Raw genomic sequence first — 18,065 nt, 5'->3', positions numbered from 1 at the left:
AAGAATAAAGGGAGAGGAGATGGAGGCACAGGACAAGAAAGGAGAGAGAGGGGAGGGGAAGAGAAGATCAATTAGTAAACAGACATCAATAAAGATGTTTCCAGAGAGCCAATACTGATTTGCAGCAGCAAATGCACTGAAACGGCCCAATGGTCACATAAAGGAGGTAGCTGGCTTTACAGGCTGACAGCAGAGGCTTAGATATGTTGGGATTTAATTAAAAAAATAATAATAATTTTTTTCCTTTGAGATACTATATTCTTCACTTGTGTCATGTTGTCATTTCAAAATAGGTGACAGAGATAGTGAAGGAGGTGTGTTCTCTATAACAGAGGAAGCTGTTCTACCTTTTCTATTTTTTGTTTGTTTGTTTATGTCCAATCACCATCTTTCCATCTATTATGCCCCACCCAAACATCCTGTTAGGATTTTCATGCTAAAAGCAGCAGACTGAATTTCTCAATTCTACGTAGTATGAATTATAACACCAATGACATCTTCATCATGAAAAGTATGCATGATGGACTTGGCACTTTCAAGTGCTTTTGAATTACATCAATGCAATTAAAATAAAATGATTGAAATTCAAAATACTACTGTATTCATGAAGAGGGCTTCTGGTGCTCCTCTTTATGTTAATATTCAAGGTATTCCTAAGTAGCTGAGTGCGCAGCCTCCTCTTCTATTTAGAGAACATCCATTGTGTATTCATTGCTATCAAAATATATTATTCACAGCTGCCACTTGGCTTCATTTAGAAAGAAAAAATGCCAAGAAGCAGGTTGGCAAATCAACTTAAGATACAGTATGCATAAGAAAGCGGGCTACAAATAAGAAGCACTGAGTATTCACATTCATTACGGAGGCACGTTTGCTTTATTAGATAAGGCTTGGTCTGGTATTTCAGCATCTGTTGATGATACTACTCCAAGAAAGGACGTGACAAATGAAAGCTCCCACTGGTGTGGTGAGGCTGGAGAGGATGGATGTTTTTGTTCCAGCTGGAGGAAGGATGTGGAACAACAGAGCAATCAATGCTCAGTAGGCAGTCAACTAGTGTAACAGTCAAACTCCGTGTTTGTGTATTGTTTATCGTTCACATCTATGATGTGAGCAACAGGTAAGGTCTGTTCAAACCTGCTTTCACTTTATTTCCATTAGCCTTTTTGTTTTCTCCCTCCATCAGTCAATAACAGCCCTTCACCAATCAGCCTCGGCCATCAGATTCAGGGAGCATTTATCTGAGCTGACGATTGACACCCTCTCCTCCCATCTGCCAATTGAATTGCACACACGAAATGTGCATATGTGCAATCAGTCATTTCTACATTCAGAGGGAAACAGCACACAACCACACACCCCACCCTGCAAAACCGTGCTTAACGTAGTTTCCCACTGGTGTCCAGTGACCAGGCTATCAACCTGCTGACCCATGATATGAACCCTGCCTGTGTCCAGCAACATGCATTGCACACAGCCGTGCTCCACCTGGTTTCCATGGTGATCTGTCTCTCCCTCCCTCCTCTCCTCCTGTGTAATTAGCTCCCAGAGTATTCGTCACGCTCCCTTGTACAGGATAAAAACACAGCTCCAACAGGCACACAAACACATGCACATACACTACCACACTAACATGTACACACACACACACACACACGCGCGTACATGGGATTTACTTGATTTGAGAAAACATACAGCACATGAAGGTCAAACAGGAACCTGCGTGTGTGTGAGAGAGAGAGTATGGCAGGGTGAAATGGGGAAAAGGGATTTGGTTTGACATTTAGTAAGAACACCTCTGCTCAGCAGGGATTTGCTCTCTGACACAGAGGCCAGTTTGTTGTTTACACAAAACTGAGGTCACAAACTCAAAAATCCACAAACATACTATATGTACATGTGCACAAAATGGCTCAGCTTTCTTACACACACAGAAATGTGCAAGTCACATTACATGTAAAATACTTTTGGTATTATTTTGTGTTAACCCTTCAATAATTACTGTATGGCACATAATGCACCTAATTTATTTTTAAAAACAAACCCAAATAACAAATTAATCCTAAACAAAACAGGATGCAGATAGAAATTTGGTAAAGTGATGTGATTTATTCATTGATGAGGTGTTTAAATTAGTTTTCTTTCACATGGACGTCAGCAGTTACAGTTGCTGGTGTGGATTGAGAATCAGTTGCACAATGTCATCCATGGATTTGGGAAAGTTTACAAAGGCCTGAAAAACAACCCATGTTTATATCATAGTGAGAGCCCATGTTACAATAGTTGCTGAGTTTGAAAAACATTGGCATGTTTCAGGAAGTGTCTTAGAAGTGATGTTATCATCTTGTGGGAAATGAAGGTGTTTTTAGTGCTTGACCTTTGTTAGAGACTAAAAGCTACCATATCTCTACCTCTGATTCTTCTTCTTAATATGTGTCTTGCTAATATTACATATTATCATTAAATCCCTGGAGTACCCCTTTAAGGTTAAGTTTTGGGAAGATCACTGTCATGAACCCTGTTCTGCACTGACAATAAACATACTCAGTCACTTTAAGCTGCAGTTCTTCTCTGTCCTTCATACTGTGCTTGCAGATGAAAACTGGTCACTGTTTACCCGCTGCAGAAGTGGTATCAAGGAAGATGTTTGAATCAGTTAATGTTCATCAGGCACTGGAGTTACATTTGAGGTTGTTTAGTTTCAGGGCACAGGCAAACAATGTAAACTATTGACTATAAACTACAACTGAAATTACCGCCAGTTTGTTTACATATTTTTTGTAGAAGATAGTTGATTCATTACTTATATTTTGGGTATCTTACCTTCTTGACCTCATACTTGATGGCAAGTTTGACACGGCTGAGGCAGGGTCGATTGTAGGGACTCGGGGGGCACTGATCCACGTCACCATTCAGTATGGCTTCCACTTCCTCTGTGTCCCGGCAAAGGTCCAACACACCCACCACAAAGTCCTTACACTGCATGGACAGCTTACGGTAGTCATTCTGCATCGGGAGTTCAGGGTGGATGGTTTAGTGGGGAAGAGAAGAGAAGCTTGAGTTACAACATGATGTAAACATTTAAGTCATCTCACCAGCCGGTTTCAGACAATACACCACTCTTCAGATATATAAACACAACCATGATGACCGACCAAGAATCAAACCATCACTGTGCCTTCAGCTGCTGGCTGTTGTGTAGCTTTTCACACCATCCTCCTGCTTGAACTGTGTATTCTTCCTCTTGTTTTGAAAAGTCTTTATGATGCTTTAGATGGGCTCAGTTCTACCAATACTCTTTGTGTGTCTGTCTCTTCAGAAAGTCCCAGTAACTGATGATTGGTTGTCAACTTACCTGACACATGTCATGCTTTTGTAAGTGAAGTCAGATTACCTCTACAGCCTTTTGTGCAGTTTAAAAATCGTTTCATCGTTGCCAGTAATGGCTTAAAGCTGCTTGTCCTGCCCTCACTGCATGTTGATCTACTGTAGTGTGGGACATTTCCTGTGTGAGCTTGGACATCATTCCTTTTGTTGGTTAATGACTTGAGAAATGTTAAAGTCTCACAGACATGTATTCTCATTTGCAATTATAATATAGCTTGAGTGTAAGAAATGGAAAGGGTGATACTGTAATTTGGTTAATGACCTTTTCATTTTGAAACATCAAATTTAGCATCTTACACACTTTGTCTTTAGAGATGGTGTTTACCTCTGGAGGGTGTCCACTTGACTTGTTTTTATCAAACTAGCCAACCTAATCTGGTGTACTAATAAAAAGACCCGTCCTTTGTCATTCTAATAGTCATCTGACATTGGAAAATGACTTCATTATTGTCATACTTCTATGACACAGCAGACACAGCACTCATAAATGCAGCACAGTACAAGAGAAACCCCATTAAAGCAGAATTAAAGGATCCACTCAGCTTTTGTAAAGCTAAAATCAAATGATCATTTAGTACATTTCCATCCACCTGTTTTCTGCGGTTTGAATCTGCACCTAAAAAACTGAATGGAAATGAGTGAAATTTCATTGCAAGATGAGCTCTACACTAAAAGACCAAGAAGTAAGAAAAAAAAAGGCATCTGAGAAACACACCACATAGTTGAAAGGAAGGAAGAGTGTGAACACAAGAGGCTAATCCATTCATTCAATGAACATAACTGTCTTCTCTTAATGATATCTGCGTAACAGTGGATGGAAACGCTGATTTGCATTTTATTTTGCCAACGTTATCAAAATTTGATGAATGGAATAAAAGACAATTAAAAACTGCGCACTCCTAACTCTGATGCAGTTCAACTTCCCAATCTTTTTTGGGATCATAACAGCAGTTACCTGATTGGCATTTAAAGATCAAGCCAATCACCTTGAGGTCAATCAAAAGCCCAACACATGTCCACATTATCGAGAACACAAGAACCTTTCTTTCTTTCTTTCAGCCCATAAAGACCAAAACATTCATGTTTATAAGTTGAAACAAATGTATTGGAGTTATTTTAATAATCTTTTCTGGCTTTTTATGTCTTTATTTACAGGTACAGTGATTGAGAGGGGATGACATGCAACAAAAAAGGGCTGCAGGTTGGATTGGAACCGAGGCTGCTGCGGTTAGGACTAAGTCTTGATGGTATGGGCTCTACCAGGTGAGCCACAGAGATGCCCTAATGTATTGGAGTTATGAGTTTGCAGTTCTCTAGTCTCTTTTAAAGTCTTCACCTTTGTACCAGCATTTCACTAGAATGGATGTTGAATTTCACTTGGTTTTCAGTGAACTGAAATGAAACAGAATTAATGTTGATTATTTAAACCTTGCTGTTGACATCCCTGGTGTAGTGAAGCTGATACTGCAGCTGTACTCAGTATGTCATGAGGAAGATGTGAGTTTTTGAGAACTGCGAATAAATTCAGTGACGGCACCTCAATCCCGCGCAGTCCCCAAAGTCCTTAAAGACACGTTATGATCGTGTGGGCACAAGATGGAAAATATTGTCTTTCAGGACACTGGAGGCTTAATGAGCCAGTCACTATTGTCAAATGTAAAAACTGAATTGAGCTTTTACCACTGAAAACCTGGTATCTGAATATAACTTCACCCACCTCACTGCAATGCACAATTCTTGTCAGTCTTTTCAACCCTCTCTCCTCTTGTTCCTCCACTGAGTGTTCCAGTTACAACCCTTTGCCCCTCTATGTTGTGGGCCCCCCCCCCAACAGTTCACTTCCCACCCTTACACCACCTCCCCCTGTTCTCCTGCCTCAATCTGTTCCTCAGCAGTTGGTTCAAGCAGGAGAGCAGCAGACTGAGGCCTCTGGCAGGTTTAGACTCCCTAAGGAATGATTCTCATTATGTATTCACTGCTGTGTGTGTGTGTGTGTGTGTGTGTTGTTTTCAAACATACCATTATAATGTGTTGATAATGGCAATTTTCACCAAAACTTTCACATTTCTCCCCAACAGAATCATCATCATTAGTTACCAGTTCTGCTCTCTCTTTCTTGTAGGCCTGCATGCAGATGTGAGGTATGTAGAGACTGTACTGTATTATGGTACACCTATTAACCATCAATATCATTTGCATTCTTCCAGCATTTAACCCTTTTAGTAAGGGAGTTTTTTTTTCTATTATGACTTGGACCAAGTCTGTCTTGAATATGAAAGGGTGTAATCAGTTTTGTGGATACCAAACAGCTGCAATTAATGCAATACATTTTAAAATGAAATGCTAAAAAATTGATCATAGAAAAACAAAAAACAAATTAAACAGAATGACATGGTTGGTTAAACGACCAATCACTTTCTACAAATTAAAAATGGCAACTTGCATATATATTACCCCTTTAGGGACATGAAGAAAAGCACAGCATTTGGTGTATTTTACCTTTAGGCTGCTAAGTAAAAGAAATCAATTACAATCTCATGTCTATTTACTTTCGTGGAGTGGCAAAGCTTCAGGGTAATACAAGAACAAGAATGCTTTCTTAATCAATGACATTTGCACTGTAACACACACGTCAAGATCACATACATAGAGACACCACACACATTCAGTCAATGTGAAAATCCAATCACAACTGGAGGTATGTGGTTTTTGCCTTGGGCACTGAGATAAAGGAAAGAGAACGATGCTGTGAGATTGAAAATGGAGACAGAGCAGAGTGAAGCAGAGTGAGAATGGTTACAGATGAGTGGACTGAGGGGGACACGAGCCAAGCCTTAAACATGGAGGGCGGGAGAGGAATGGAAGATAGAGAGACGAGAAGAAGACATCCACCACTATTGGTCAACCTCTGTTTCACTTTCTCACTTGCTGTCTGTCTCTAATTGCATTTGTCTCAATTTCTGACAGTCAAAAGACGCTAAATTAAACTAAAATTGACATGATACAAGAGCAGACTAAAATATGATTTAAAAAATTAAATGACACCCTCCTCCGCCTCACTTTCTCTCTTTCTGTCTCTCCTAAGGGTATATGTGGAGGGTGAGTGTATGTGTGTCTGTGTGTGTCCAGAGGCTCTTATGAGAGATTGATGGGCTGCTTTGAGAAGTAAGATGTTTGAAGATAAATGTTAGGCTGTTAGGGGGGCCCTGATGTGCCTTTAGCAGTCCCTTCATAAACATCCGATATGCAGCATAACCATGTGACATGTTGTGTATTTGGCCAGTGGGTGAGAAAATGTTGTTTGCTTGCACTTGACTGTGTATGTGTACAGTATATACATTCATTATTTTCTGGAAGACAATCACTGGGGTTTATCCTCTGGGAGACAGAGAATGTGTACACCAGATTTAGCGGCAATCTATCCAATAGCTGTCATGATATTTAAGTACAGAAGTACAGGCCAAAGGAATGATGGGCTAGCCAACACTACTGTCTCCGTGGTGCTAGGACACTTGTGTGCCTATGAGAACATGGTTACATGAGGCAAAACTGTAGTCCTGAGTGAAGTACTTTATACTGAGACTGGATTTTTATAGCTGGACCAAGCCACAGAATTTGGGATGCAGAGGGGAATCAAATCTATACTGAGGAACACAGGTTTATCTGTGTGACTGTCTCCCATGCATTTTTGTGCATGTGAAGATCTTGAAAGTACTGGTGAGAAACTTGAGCAATGGCTGCTGTTTAATTCAGAAAACCAAACAAAACAAGCAAAAGGAAAACATGGGTTTCTTGAATTAACAACCTAGTATATGGTCACTGTATGAGACATCATCATGCCTAGTGTCAGCTGGTTTCAGCCCTTTATCTGTTTGCTTCTCTCTCACTCCCTGTGCTCACATATACAGTACTTCCATACAGTCAAATTTACAATAAAGCTGTTCTCTTTCATGTTTTTATGTTTATGCTGACAAACAACGGAACAAGTTTGAAACAGTGACTGAGACACGGTCCATTTAGACACATTAACTTCTGAGCCGTTTCCAAGCTGCTGCTCTGCTGCTGCTAAAAACCTGATTTTATAACCATGCATAGTCTCACACAATCACCAAACACATGAGTTAAAGACAAAGACTGTGCTGTGTTTTCACGTATATTCACTTATAAAATCACTCAGAGAAAAAATTAGTGACAGAATATCTTTCTTTTTTTGTCTCCTACACAATGCACTGTCTTGGTCTCAATAAAACGAACTGCTGCTCTGTGGACACAGCAAGAGAAGGAAGAACTGGTGAATCTTCTAAATATCCAAAGTTTTTCCAAAAAGTTGCTAGATTTGTCCCTGTGTGCTTTTTATGAAAAAAAGTCTCTAGTAAGTAAAGTAATTCTAGTGACAAATGCACTAAATTGGAACACTGCATTTGCAATTATAGGGTTGGCCCCCCTGTTGCGGGTCCAGCCAAAAGGGTTGCTTTCAGCAGCAGCACCACAGCACATGTCATCTACATAGCATCTAAGCAGTCTCAGTCAAAACACAGGCCTTTTTTTATTTATTTCCATATTTATATGTGGGCTCAGGTTACATCTCATCATAAGTGATGCTAAGGTAATAGTTCAATGTTGTGGGAAATGATTTGCTCTCTTGATGAGAGTTACATGAGAAGTTCTACCACTGTCATGTCTTGTCTGTTAAACATGACACCACAGCCAGGAGTCTCCACTGGTTCCATGGCACCCTTTAAAGTGACAACAAGACTCCTGGGAAGTTACTGTCCCCTGCTAAGAAATAGTCCAGCACATAATCCTGGATAAAACCACTAATTGTCAGATTAAACTAACAAGACATATTAATTTGTAAACTTTTTGCAGTGGGTGATTTTTTTTCTTTGGACAGAGACCGGCTAGCTGTCTCCCCTTGTTTCCAATCTTTGTGCTAAATAAGATAATCAGCTGCAGCAGCATATTTACCACACAGACACAAGGCTGGCATCGAACCTCTCATCTAATTCTCAGCAGGAAAGGGTATAGGAGTATTTCCCTTAATGTTTACTCTTTTCTCTATTATTTTAAGGAACACAAATGGAGTATTAACAATTTGAGACTGATTAAACACTGACATGATCAAATAGACACATGCACCACAGTCTTTAGTAAGATGGGATTGAATCAGGAATTGTTCAATCCAAAAAACATAGTGGAGACAACACAAATCACTGCGCTGCCCCATGGAGTGAATATTGTTTCAAAGGTTTTTCTGGGATGAACACTGGATATCTGTATGTTTGAAAACAGTTGCTACATTTTCAAAGCATGCTGGCATTGGCATGTTGCTGGTGAAGATAGAACATAGTTTGAAAGCGTTTGAAAGTGCTTGGGTGTTATAAAGGTGTAATTAAACATGTCACATTGATTCTCAGTGACATAAACCTCAATCTATGTCCTAACTTTTATTCCCACATTTGACTTCCCTTTAAAAACTGGGCTATGTCTAAGGCTATTTGCACACTGTTTTAACATTATTTGATATTTTAACATAATGAGATGATGATGTGAAGAGGGACAGGGAGACAGAGGGGTGATAATGAGATGGTAATGAGACAGATGAGCTCCAACACAACTCTGGTCCCTCTGGTGAGCCCTTCTCATTAACTTGTCTGGAGATGGGGAACAGAATGACAAGCAGAGAGGCCGAATGACAAACACAAAGGTGGGCAGATAGAGGCAGGGAGGGACAGACAGAAATAAAGAGACCATGAGGAAAAAATGCAGCAACATGTGGGCAGACAAAACGCGAGAAATGGGCAGAAAGACGGACATTGTGATCATCAAACCATGGTTATCTGATTGGTTGAATTATATGATTTCTCTTTCACATTAATGATCTCGACTATAGATGTAATTCAGTATTAATCAGTGGCCGTGTCTGCCATTTCAGAGTGAAACATATGTACCTGGGGATTTTCTATAAGTATCAATTAAAATGGAATCATAGTCCTATAGCCTACAATATAAAATCTACAGTAAATGTAAAATAAATGTGTTGAGAGAAACTGAAAGGAAATCATGTTAGAAACAGCACAAACTGTGCATATGACATGCATAATGCAACAATCATTTGGCTTGAGGTGAAGGAAGGGGGTTATCTACAGTAAAACCAAAACTTTCTGCTGGCTTTGGGAGGAAGGGATGATACACAGAAGAGGGCTTTTTTTCCTATACTGTGCACTTTAAGACTATCAAAAGATACAATGCCACAGATCCAGCAAAGCTGCTTTTAATAGGTCTCCCTGCAGAGAGACAAGGGAAGACACTATTCCTGAGACATTTTATACAATTTTTGCCATGCCAAAATCAGAAAACAGTGCAGTCTTGTTTTTGTTATTGGCTTTCAAGATTTTCCTGTCACTTGGATCCCTTATCAGATTTGTTCCATATGTCTGTATTTTTCCATGCATCTTAGCATAATACATTGTATAATGACAACTGAAAATATCGTAATTATTATCATGATAATGGTTTTATATCACATTGGCCTATATTATTACACACACACACACACACACACACACACACACACACACACACACACACACACATATTCTAAGCAAGTCTGTTGAGTTTTTATCCACGAGTTTCTCTCATTTGTCAGTGAGTGTGGTAGCCTCAATATCTCAAGCGAACTGATGTGGGACAGGTTTGCGAGCTGGCACAGTAGGGGGAAATCATCCACCTCAAACCAGTACTTGAAGCTTGCCCAAATCTGATATGCAATCTAAGGGTATGTTGTACCCCCTCCCCGAGCCAATCAGCCTGCTTCAGGACAGATGCTGGCACACCCAGGTAGGTTTGATTCTTGTTAAAAAAATAATTGACATTTTTTACGGTTATATTTTCAGCTTCAGTTACAAAGATACTCTGTGTATGTGTGTGTGTGGTTGGGTGGGGTGGGGGGTATTTAAAGACCTTAGAACCAGTCACTTCCAACAACATCATTAACATCAACATCACTATTATACATGAGCAACATAACTTTCGCCAACACATGCACACATACAACCTTCTTGGTGTTTTTCCACCACCAGCATTATCATGGAAGCGAGGCCCATTTCAACAGCAAAAATTGCTCCATCAGGCAAAGTGTTCCAGTGTACAATTCTTATTTCACCACAACCTAAAGAGAGATTGCATTGGTGATAGGTTCAGAAGAGTAATAAAAAGCTGATGGCACACTGGGAAATCCATTCAAGATGAGAGTCTAGTGACTAACTTAAGTCATTGTCAGGAATGGGTTGAAACATTGGCAGATGGATCTTCACATTTTCATTCAGCTCTATATTCAAACTCTGCCTAAACTCTGACAAAAAGCCAAAAAAAACCAAAAAAAAAAACACAGCAGGTGATGATACCTGGACTGAAATGACATAAGTTGATTGAATATAATTTGCACTTACAGTATGGCTGTTCTATCATTCCAAAATCATAAAAATGAAATGTGCTGTCATGTGTCCCATAAGGAAGAGAATTCCTTTTTATACAGAGTGTATATGTATTTTAAAAAGATAGAACATGAAAAAGTAAAACATAGGCGTAAATGTGAAGTAAGACGGAGAGAGTACCTCACCTTAAACTCTGTCTCGATGTTGGCCAGTCTTGCCAGTTCGTTGCTGAGCTCGAGAGCAGTCAGCACAGGGTCTTCACTGCTGAGCGACAGGTACGCTGCACTGGCCAGGCCCTTGTAAGCATTCATCCTGGAGCGTGAGTGACTGAACGAATCTTTCTTCTGTTTCTCCACACATTCTGAACACTTACAGAAGTAGTCATGTGGCCTTTCTATGCGTGCGCCCTTCGTCAGAAGGATGTGGACGATCTCGTACTCCTGGCAGTGAGCAGCCAGGATGATGGGCGTGACGTCATGCGAAAAACGTGTTCCATCCTCATCATAAGCGTAAAAGTCGTCATCACGCATCTCCTGCTCCAGGGGGCTTAATGCCAGTCGCAGGCCCCCACCAAAGGCAGGGTGGGCGAGAATGGCTTCAACGATTCGAACATAACCCTTGGAGATAGCCAGAAGCAGGCCATCTCCGATCCTGGCCAAACCATCCTTCTTTAACAGCAGCTCAGTCACTTCTAGGTGCTCATTGCCCACCGCCAGCTGCAAAGCATTCTGACCCATGTAGTCAACACAATTGAAGTTAAGGGTTTTGGATTCTTCCAACATTTTGCGGACCACAGGAATGTTTCCGTATTCAGCAGCATCCAGAAAACGCTCCTCCTCTGCAGTGAGGGGTGAGCCACGTTCATTGAACATGTATGCCGGGCCCCGCACTGCTTGGCGACGCCCCTTCTCCCTCAGTGTGGTGTGCCGGCGATGCATGGCTTCCACCCTGGAGGCAGTAAAAAAACAAGGATTCATTTGAGGGAGAAATTAAGCATGTAAGATTCAGAAGACAGAGCGATAAAGTAGCGAACAAATGATGGAGGCAAGAGACAGGACCATAAGTTACATCGAACTGACTGTGGTTTAACAAGGCAAACAGAGTCATTACTGTCACACAATCAGCAGTGCTTAACACAGCCTTCTCCCCTGACCTCGGAGAAAGCTCTGTCATGAAATCTGTTATATACCTGTCTCCGGTTAGATCAATGAACCAATAGGCTACCTGGGTCAAAGCTCACTGAGGGGCCATCTCAGGTCAACAGCTCTGATTGGCAAGGGAGAAATGAAGCTGTCACCTTAATTGGCGTTGGCATGACAAACTCACACTATGAATCAGTGGTCATCCAAAGTGTCTCTTTGGCCAGTGGTGAATCTGTCTTTATCTATCATTGCATGTATACACAGAGGAATGAACATGCACTTCCTGCTCTATGCAATATGTCCGTTTGTTTTTCTTCCGAAATGGGACACTGTTTCCTCAGACCATTATTTCCCAGCAGGACAGAATGGGTAAAAGCCCCTCTTCATCAATAGGGACTTGTCAAATAAAAGAATAATAAAAAACTAGCTGTACCCTCCACAGAAGCCTTGGTAATCACCCATGCCGCTGCAAAACACTATTCATTGGCACTATTGTATTCCTGCTATTGTGTCTTAGAAACACAAAGATCTGTCACACTGTCTGCACCTGCTGTGTGGTCTGACACTCTGACCCACATAGAGAAAAAAGCCTTGATGTTCCACAAAGCCGGAAAAATGAGAAAAGCCTGAGTGACAATGTGGGAGCAGAGCAAAATATACTGGGTATGGGTGAGCTCTGAAATCAGCAGCAAGAATTGGAAATTAGGAGTGCTGCTGGTGAAAAATTATAGCCCAGAACAATTTGATTTTCCAATATGAAATAACCAATTCAGCATTGGGATTTAATTTATAAAATGCTAATATGATATCATGTCACTCAGAGCACAACTGGACCAATTCTTATTGAGTGGTCTAAAAGGAATCACACCTAATATGCTGATATTGTCCACACAAAAGACTGCCCAAAGATTTTCAATTTAATTCTGAATGTCTGTGTTATCTAATTTGGTGCAGTGACCTTACAAATAACAAGGGGTCCAGTTTCACAATAAGAGCTACCACCAAAATAAAAAAAAAAAACAAAACAAAACAGGAAAGGGTAATTGTAATACAGGCTATTTGTGATTCCCCTTACTTTGCATGTGTGTGTGTGTGTGTGTGTCCAGGTGTGTGTGTATGCACAGAGACATTGGACATTGAAGGAAAAGGTGAAAATGGAAACTCGTTCATGGTGGAAGTATTCCCCAGGGGCATCAAAGGATGTGGAACCAAGAAGATGAAGAGAGCTCACCAAGGCAAATCACTTGAGAGAGTGTGAGTCTTTGTGTGTGTGTGTGTGTGTGTGTATGTGTGTGAGACAGAGAGAGAGAGAGAAAGAGAGATGAAGAGAGTGTGGTTGTCAGTGTGCGATTAAAGGGTATAAAAGGTCTGCAGCTCTTGATTTTCGATTTACACAATCAGCTGTGCCTTAGGCTGCCAATCAATGGTTGATGGTAAAATTTCCCTCTCTCTCTCTCTCTCTCTCTCTCTCTCTGTCTCTCTCACACACACACACAGAGGCATGCACAAGCATAACTGCACGCTATCTCACAAATGAACACACACAAGAATACATATGTGCTCATAACCCATGGACAAACACGTGTAACGTGTAATCAGCAGCATTAATACACATGCTAAATGTGGACCCAAATCAGCTGTAAGATGTGATGCAGGGCGATGCGAGGGCCTTGTAGTAAATGTCACCTTTATGAAGATTATAATGGTTGATCTTTGTTGGCTGTGTCAGAAATGTATAATGATAATAGTTTGTGCTGTTGATTTGCTACAATGCATTATGCTGTAAGATGTATCTAACATCTCTACCAATCCCCCACCTCCACACATACACCCTCTTTCACAGACGTATTTGTAAGCATTGGAAGGATTCCTCATAAATGAGGGGACAGTCAGGCTGCCAGCCTATTTAGATAACCTTATACACAGGTAATGAATCGCCATTTTCCATCTCTCCCCATCTTCCTCTCCATCAATCTCTGACTGTTTGTGATTCTGATGTGAAATAGAATTTACCTGCATCATTTCTGTGTGGAATTACAGTCACACAGACAGGAGGAGGGAGACACAATGGAGATGGATAGATAGAGAGAAACGATGTGTGTGTGGAGGACAGAGACAGAGATGAACAAATCCAAAAATTAGTGAGTGAAGGAGAGATTGTGTATTTGTTTGTCTGCTTATATACAAAGTGTGAGTGACTATTGATTGTCCATCATATAGTATTGTTAAGACCAAAGGACTGGTCATATTATCACTGTTAGACCAGGCTTTATTTCCCACATGGGTGTAGCAGAGCATGATGTCATGCTACAGAAAGAAGAGCTCCCACTTCCATTTCTTCCTTAATACATCATATTCCATCTCATCCCACTAGTGAGTCCTTTTGATGTTTGACTGTACCAAAGTAATCACTGAAAGTCACTGAAAGCTGCAATAGGTTGTAGAAATTGCCTTGATTTGTAATGGGAAAAGCAGTGTAGGCAACCTTTTCACATTTCATTTGATTTAGTGTTGAATTATTAATGAATAATAATTATTATTAATGAATTAATGAATTATTTGAATCAGCCTCACTATATGATTATATGTAAGAGTCTACAATCCCTAAACAACACTGCAACGATGCAGCTATCTGAGTCCACCCAACTCTCATTTTAAAGCTGCATCTGAGTCAGAGGCTACTGCAGATCACTCAGAGAGCCTGTCCAAGCACGCTCCCTCTCTTATTAACAACAAAACTGTCAGAAAGGGGAGACACTATCTTGCATGACTGCTGTTGTTGATACCAACTATTATTTAAACCCCAGCACACCATTGCAGATAACTTCCTTTGTCCAGCCAAGGATATCCAGCCATAATTCTTTAATATAGAATATATCATATTCAGATTATATTATACTGGCAAGTATGTTGACTGTGTTTACTGAGTTTTTTTTTAAGTTAGTTACATTTGTGGTATGTTGAAGTGCCCCAGTTTCTGAAACTTCACGATTGTCTACCAGTATGATATAAGTGTTATTATCATGGGCTATGTATTTCCCTAATCAGTCTAATAACAAATGTCACGCCTGGGATGGCAGTGATGCAAATGTTACTTGTAGTAGGCTGAAATATGCAATACCACTGATTGGTGTAATTTTTGTAAACACATAGATGCATTTAATTTAATAATGACCAAATAGAAATGGAAGGATTACTCCAAGAGTGCTGAAAAATGTAAATACTAACAACATACTTACAATACAGCTTCAGACTTTACTGAAATTATCTCATAAACTCATTTTTTAATTGAATGTCATCTCTCTCACAGCTGAAAGTTCTGGGGCTGGGACACCAAGTTATGTATAATCAGCTCAAGCAATCAACCAGATTAGATCATTTACTGGTGAACTTCAAACATAGAGAAGAAGTAACGAAGAAGAATCGGGTTTGAAATCTAATTTTGAGGATAATGAGTGAAAGAGAAGTTTTGAGTCAGCAGGAATATTTACAGAGCTGACTAATGAGTTAGTACTTTATCAGTGCACAGGCATGAACAGAATACTTGAAAAGAGTTTCTCCACCTTCTCTCTCTCTCTCTTTCTGTCTCTCTCTCTCTCTCTCTCTCTCTCTCTTTATCAAATACACACACACAGACACTTTGTCAAGCAGTAAATTGCCAATTTTTAAGATCAAAGGTGAGCTGCTCACCATATTTCACTGGTAATGAGAAACAGGCGCATTCACCCTCTCTTACCCTCTCTTTCACACACACCCAGCATTTAGCCTGGTGAGCCATCAGTGAGAGCATACGTGCTTCTTGTCCATGCAAGATGAACACTGGTGTATCAAAGGGGCAGACCAGGGAAGATCAAAGACCCAACACTGAGGCCTGCCATGCTCAATATCTGATAGTCACAGCTAAGCTGGCAGTGCTACATGAATATCCATTAAGTGTCATAATTTATGTCCCATTTTGTCTCTGGGATGTTTCCTACATGGATGCAATGGACTGCATCCACCAAATGTTCTTGAAAGCACTTATCTCACAGTGGAGTAGTTTAACATATAAAACAGCTGAGAGGAATTATATAGACATTGCATTTACAAAATGATAGAGAGGTTCCCAATCAGGGTTTTCACAAGTGTGTCTGTGAGTGTTTTGTGTGATGAGTGTGGTATTGTGGGGATGTACTGTGCAATCCCACTGCTCCAGCTCAGTGTCAAATGGTTTTGCTCAGATGCCCATCTTTTACTCAAACTGATACACAACAAAACACACACACACACACACACACACACACACACACACACACACACACACACACACACACACACACACACACAGAGAGAGAGAGAGAGAGAGAGAGAGAGAGAGAGAGAGAGAGAGAGAGAGATGCACAATCCCTGTTGACCCCTGCTAATGCAATCATGCACTGGAACCAATCAAGACACTGTCTCTCAACACATAGGGGCTGTACAGTGGATAGATGCAATAATGCATTCAAACTCACATGCCTCAATAAAATGAGATAGGGAAAAGTAAAAGTTAAGTTTAAATAAAAGCAGTACAAGTTCAGATGTGACTCAGTTAACACTTCAAGTGTCTAATATAGGAAAGCTCCATGTGAGGGACACCAGTTTGCAATTATAGATGCAATTTAACAACAACATATATGATGATCTTTCACTAACACTAATCTGCTGAGTCCAATCCCCTATTTCCCTTCCATATAAGTGTCAGCCACTGGTCCATATAGACAGGTGGATGCAGGTGGCTCAGTGAAAACCCTGTGGCTGCTTTACTTTACTCTCTCTCTCTCTCTCTCTCTCTCTCTCTCTCTCTCTCTCTCTCAAAACTGACCTCTACTCGTTGACATCCCAGGTGGATTAGTTGCTCTTGATTAAATTCTCTCAACCCAGATAAGTTCTGCCATTTCCAAACTACTGCCCAGTGTCCTGTTTGCATAACTGCAAATTGCAGAGCTTTTACATAAGCACATGGGCTCTACACAAGGCCACGAAACTAGTCGCTTTACTTATTCATCATTTCTTTTTCTGGATAGGTAAGTTAAAGTTGTCGGTGAATAATAAAAGGAGGACTCACGTTTGCCGGGTTTCGGAGTTGAACTCGGTGTCTATGTGTTCCACTGTGCAGTGGTTCCCGTAGTCCGAGAGCTCCGGAGCCCGGTGGAGCCTCTGTCCGCGGTGCTGAAAGCGCTCAGCGTTCGCCGCGCCTCGTCCTCTCCACTTGGGAAACGGGTCATCGTATCGGTCATACACTGCATCTATCCGCACATCCTGCCCGGAGAGAACCGGAGAGCCGCTGTCCCCGGTGAGCTGGAGGAACTTGTTGTGCGGCGTAAAGTGTGGGGAGTCCCCGGGCTCCCGGTTCTCCGGAGAAGGGTGCAGACACTCCGGAGAGGCGAGGTAAGGCGGGTCTGTGTCCCCCAGCAGCGGAGAGGCAGAGGAGAAGATGTCTAGGGGCCGCTGAGAGGAGGGGGATCCTCGGGGAAGACAGAGAGACGGAGGCGGCGAGGGAGACTCAGAGGGATGCGCTCTTTCGCCGCTGTCGCTTTCTTCTCCCTCGTCAGACATTGTGAGAGTTCGAGAACAACATATGCTTTCAGTTATTTCAGCTATGTGACGGACATTTCACGCTGTTTGTCAAAGTTTCGGCCGCACAAGTTTCTCCTGCGGCAGCGATGAGCCGAGCCTCCACCTTCACGCAGGCGCGCTCCCACCAATTAGAGAGGACTGAGGGTGCGCGCACAGGGAGCCAGCCCTTTACAAAATGGAAGAAAACGCCACAACATAGCTGAACTTACACACTGCACCGGCCCGCGAAAGTGAATGCATGCACTTACATGTATCATGGAGAAAAACGTTCAAACTACTTATGGTCAGTCTGATGTAGCTGAGTATTTGAAAGTGCCCCTTTACCTCTAAAACAGGGTTTTATTGCGATTATGTGTGTGTGAGAGAAGAAAGACAGAAAAAAAACACAACGCACCAATTGTGGAAAGTGGGCTGCTAGCAAATAAAAACTGGAATAATACAACAATTAAAACAACAAAGCAGGTGATGGGTGAGAGAGAGCGGAGGAGAGAGAATGATACTG

The 18,065-nt window shown here is 41.2% G+C and overlaps 1 protein-coding gene across 1 annotated transcript in view; it reads right to left on the bottom strand.

The window, feature by feature from the left end:
* Positions 1-17,677, bottom strand: part of trpc7b (transient receptor potential cation channel, subfamily C, member 7b) — a 48,052-nt gene extending 30,375 nt beyond the window's left edge. The window contains exons 1-3 of the mRNA XM_071458031.1: positions 17,052-17,677; positions 11,009-11,771; positions 2,824-3,006 (exon numbers count right to left, since the gene is read on the bottom strand). Of these exons, the coding sequence (XP_071314132.1) occupies positions 2,824-3,006; positions 11,009-11,771; positions 17,052-17,542 (1,437 nt within the window). The 5' untranslated portion in view covers positions 17,543-17,677. The remainder of the gene's footprint in view (positions 1-2,823; positions 3,007-11,008; positions 11,772-17,051) is intronic.
* Between the last annotated feature and the right edge of the window lie 388 nt (positions 17,678-18,065).

This window comes from Trachinotus anak, unplaced genomic scaffold, assembly GCF_046630095.1.
Source record: "Trachinotus anak isolate AG129_WGS33_773 ecotype Australia unplaced genomic scaffold, CSIRO_AGI_Tana_v1 ptg000021l, whole genome shotgun sequence".
Taxonomy (NCBI): domain Eukaryota; kingdom Metazoa; phylum Chordata; class Actinopteri; order Carangiformes; family Carangidae; genus Trachinotus; species Trachinotus anak.
This window is presented reverse-complemented; position numbering and strand designations above follow the sequence as displayed.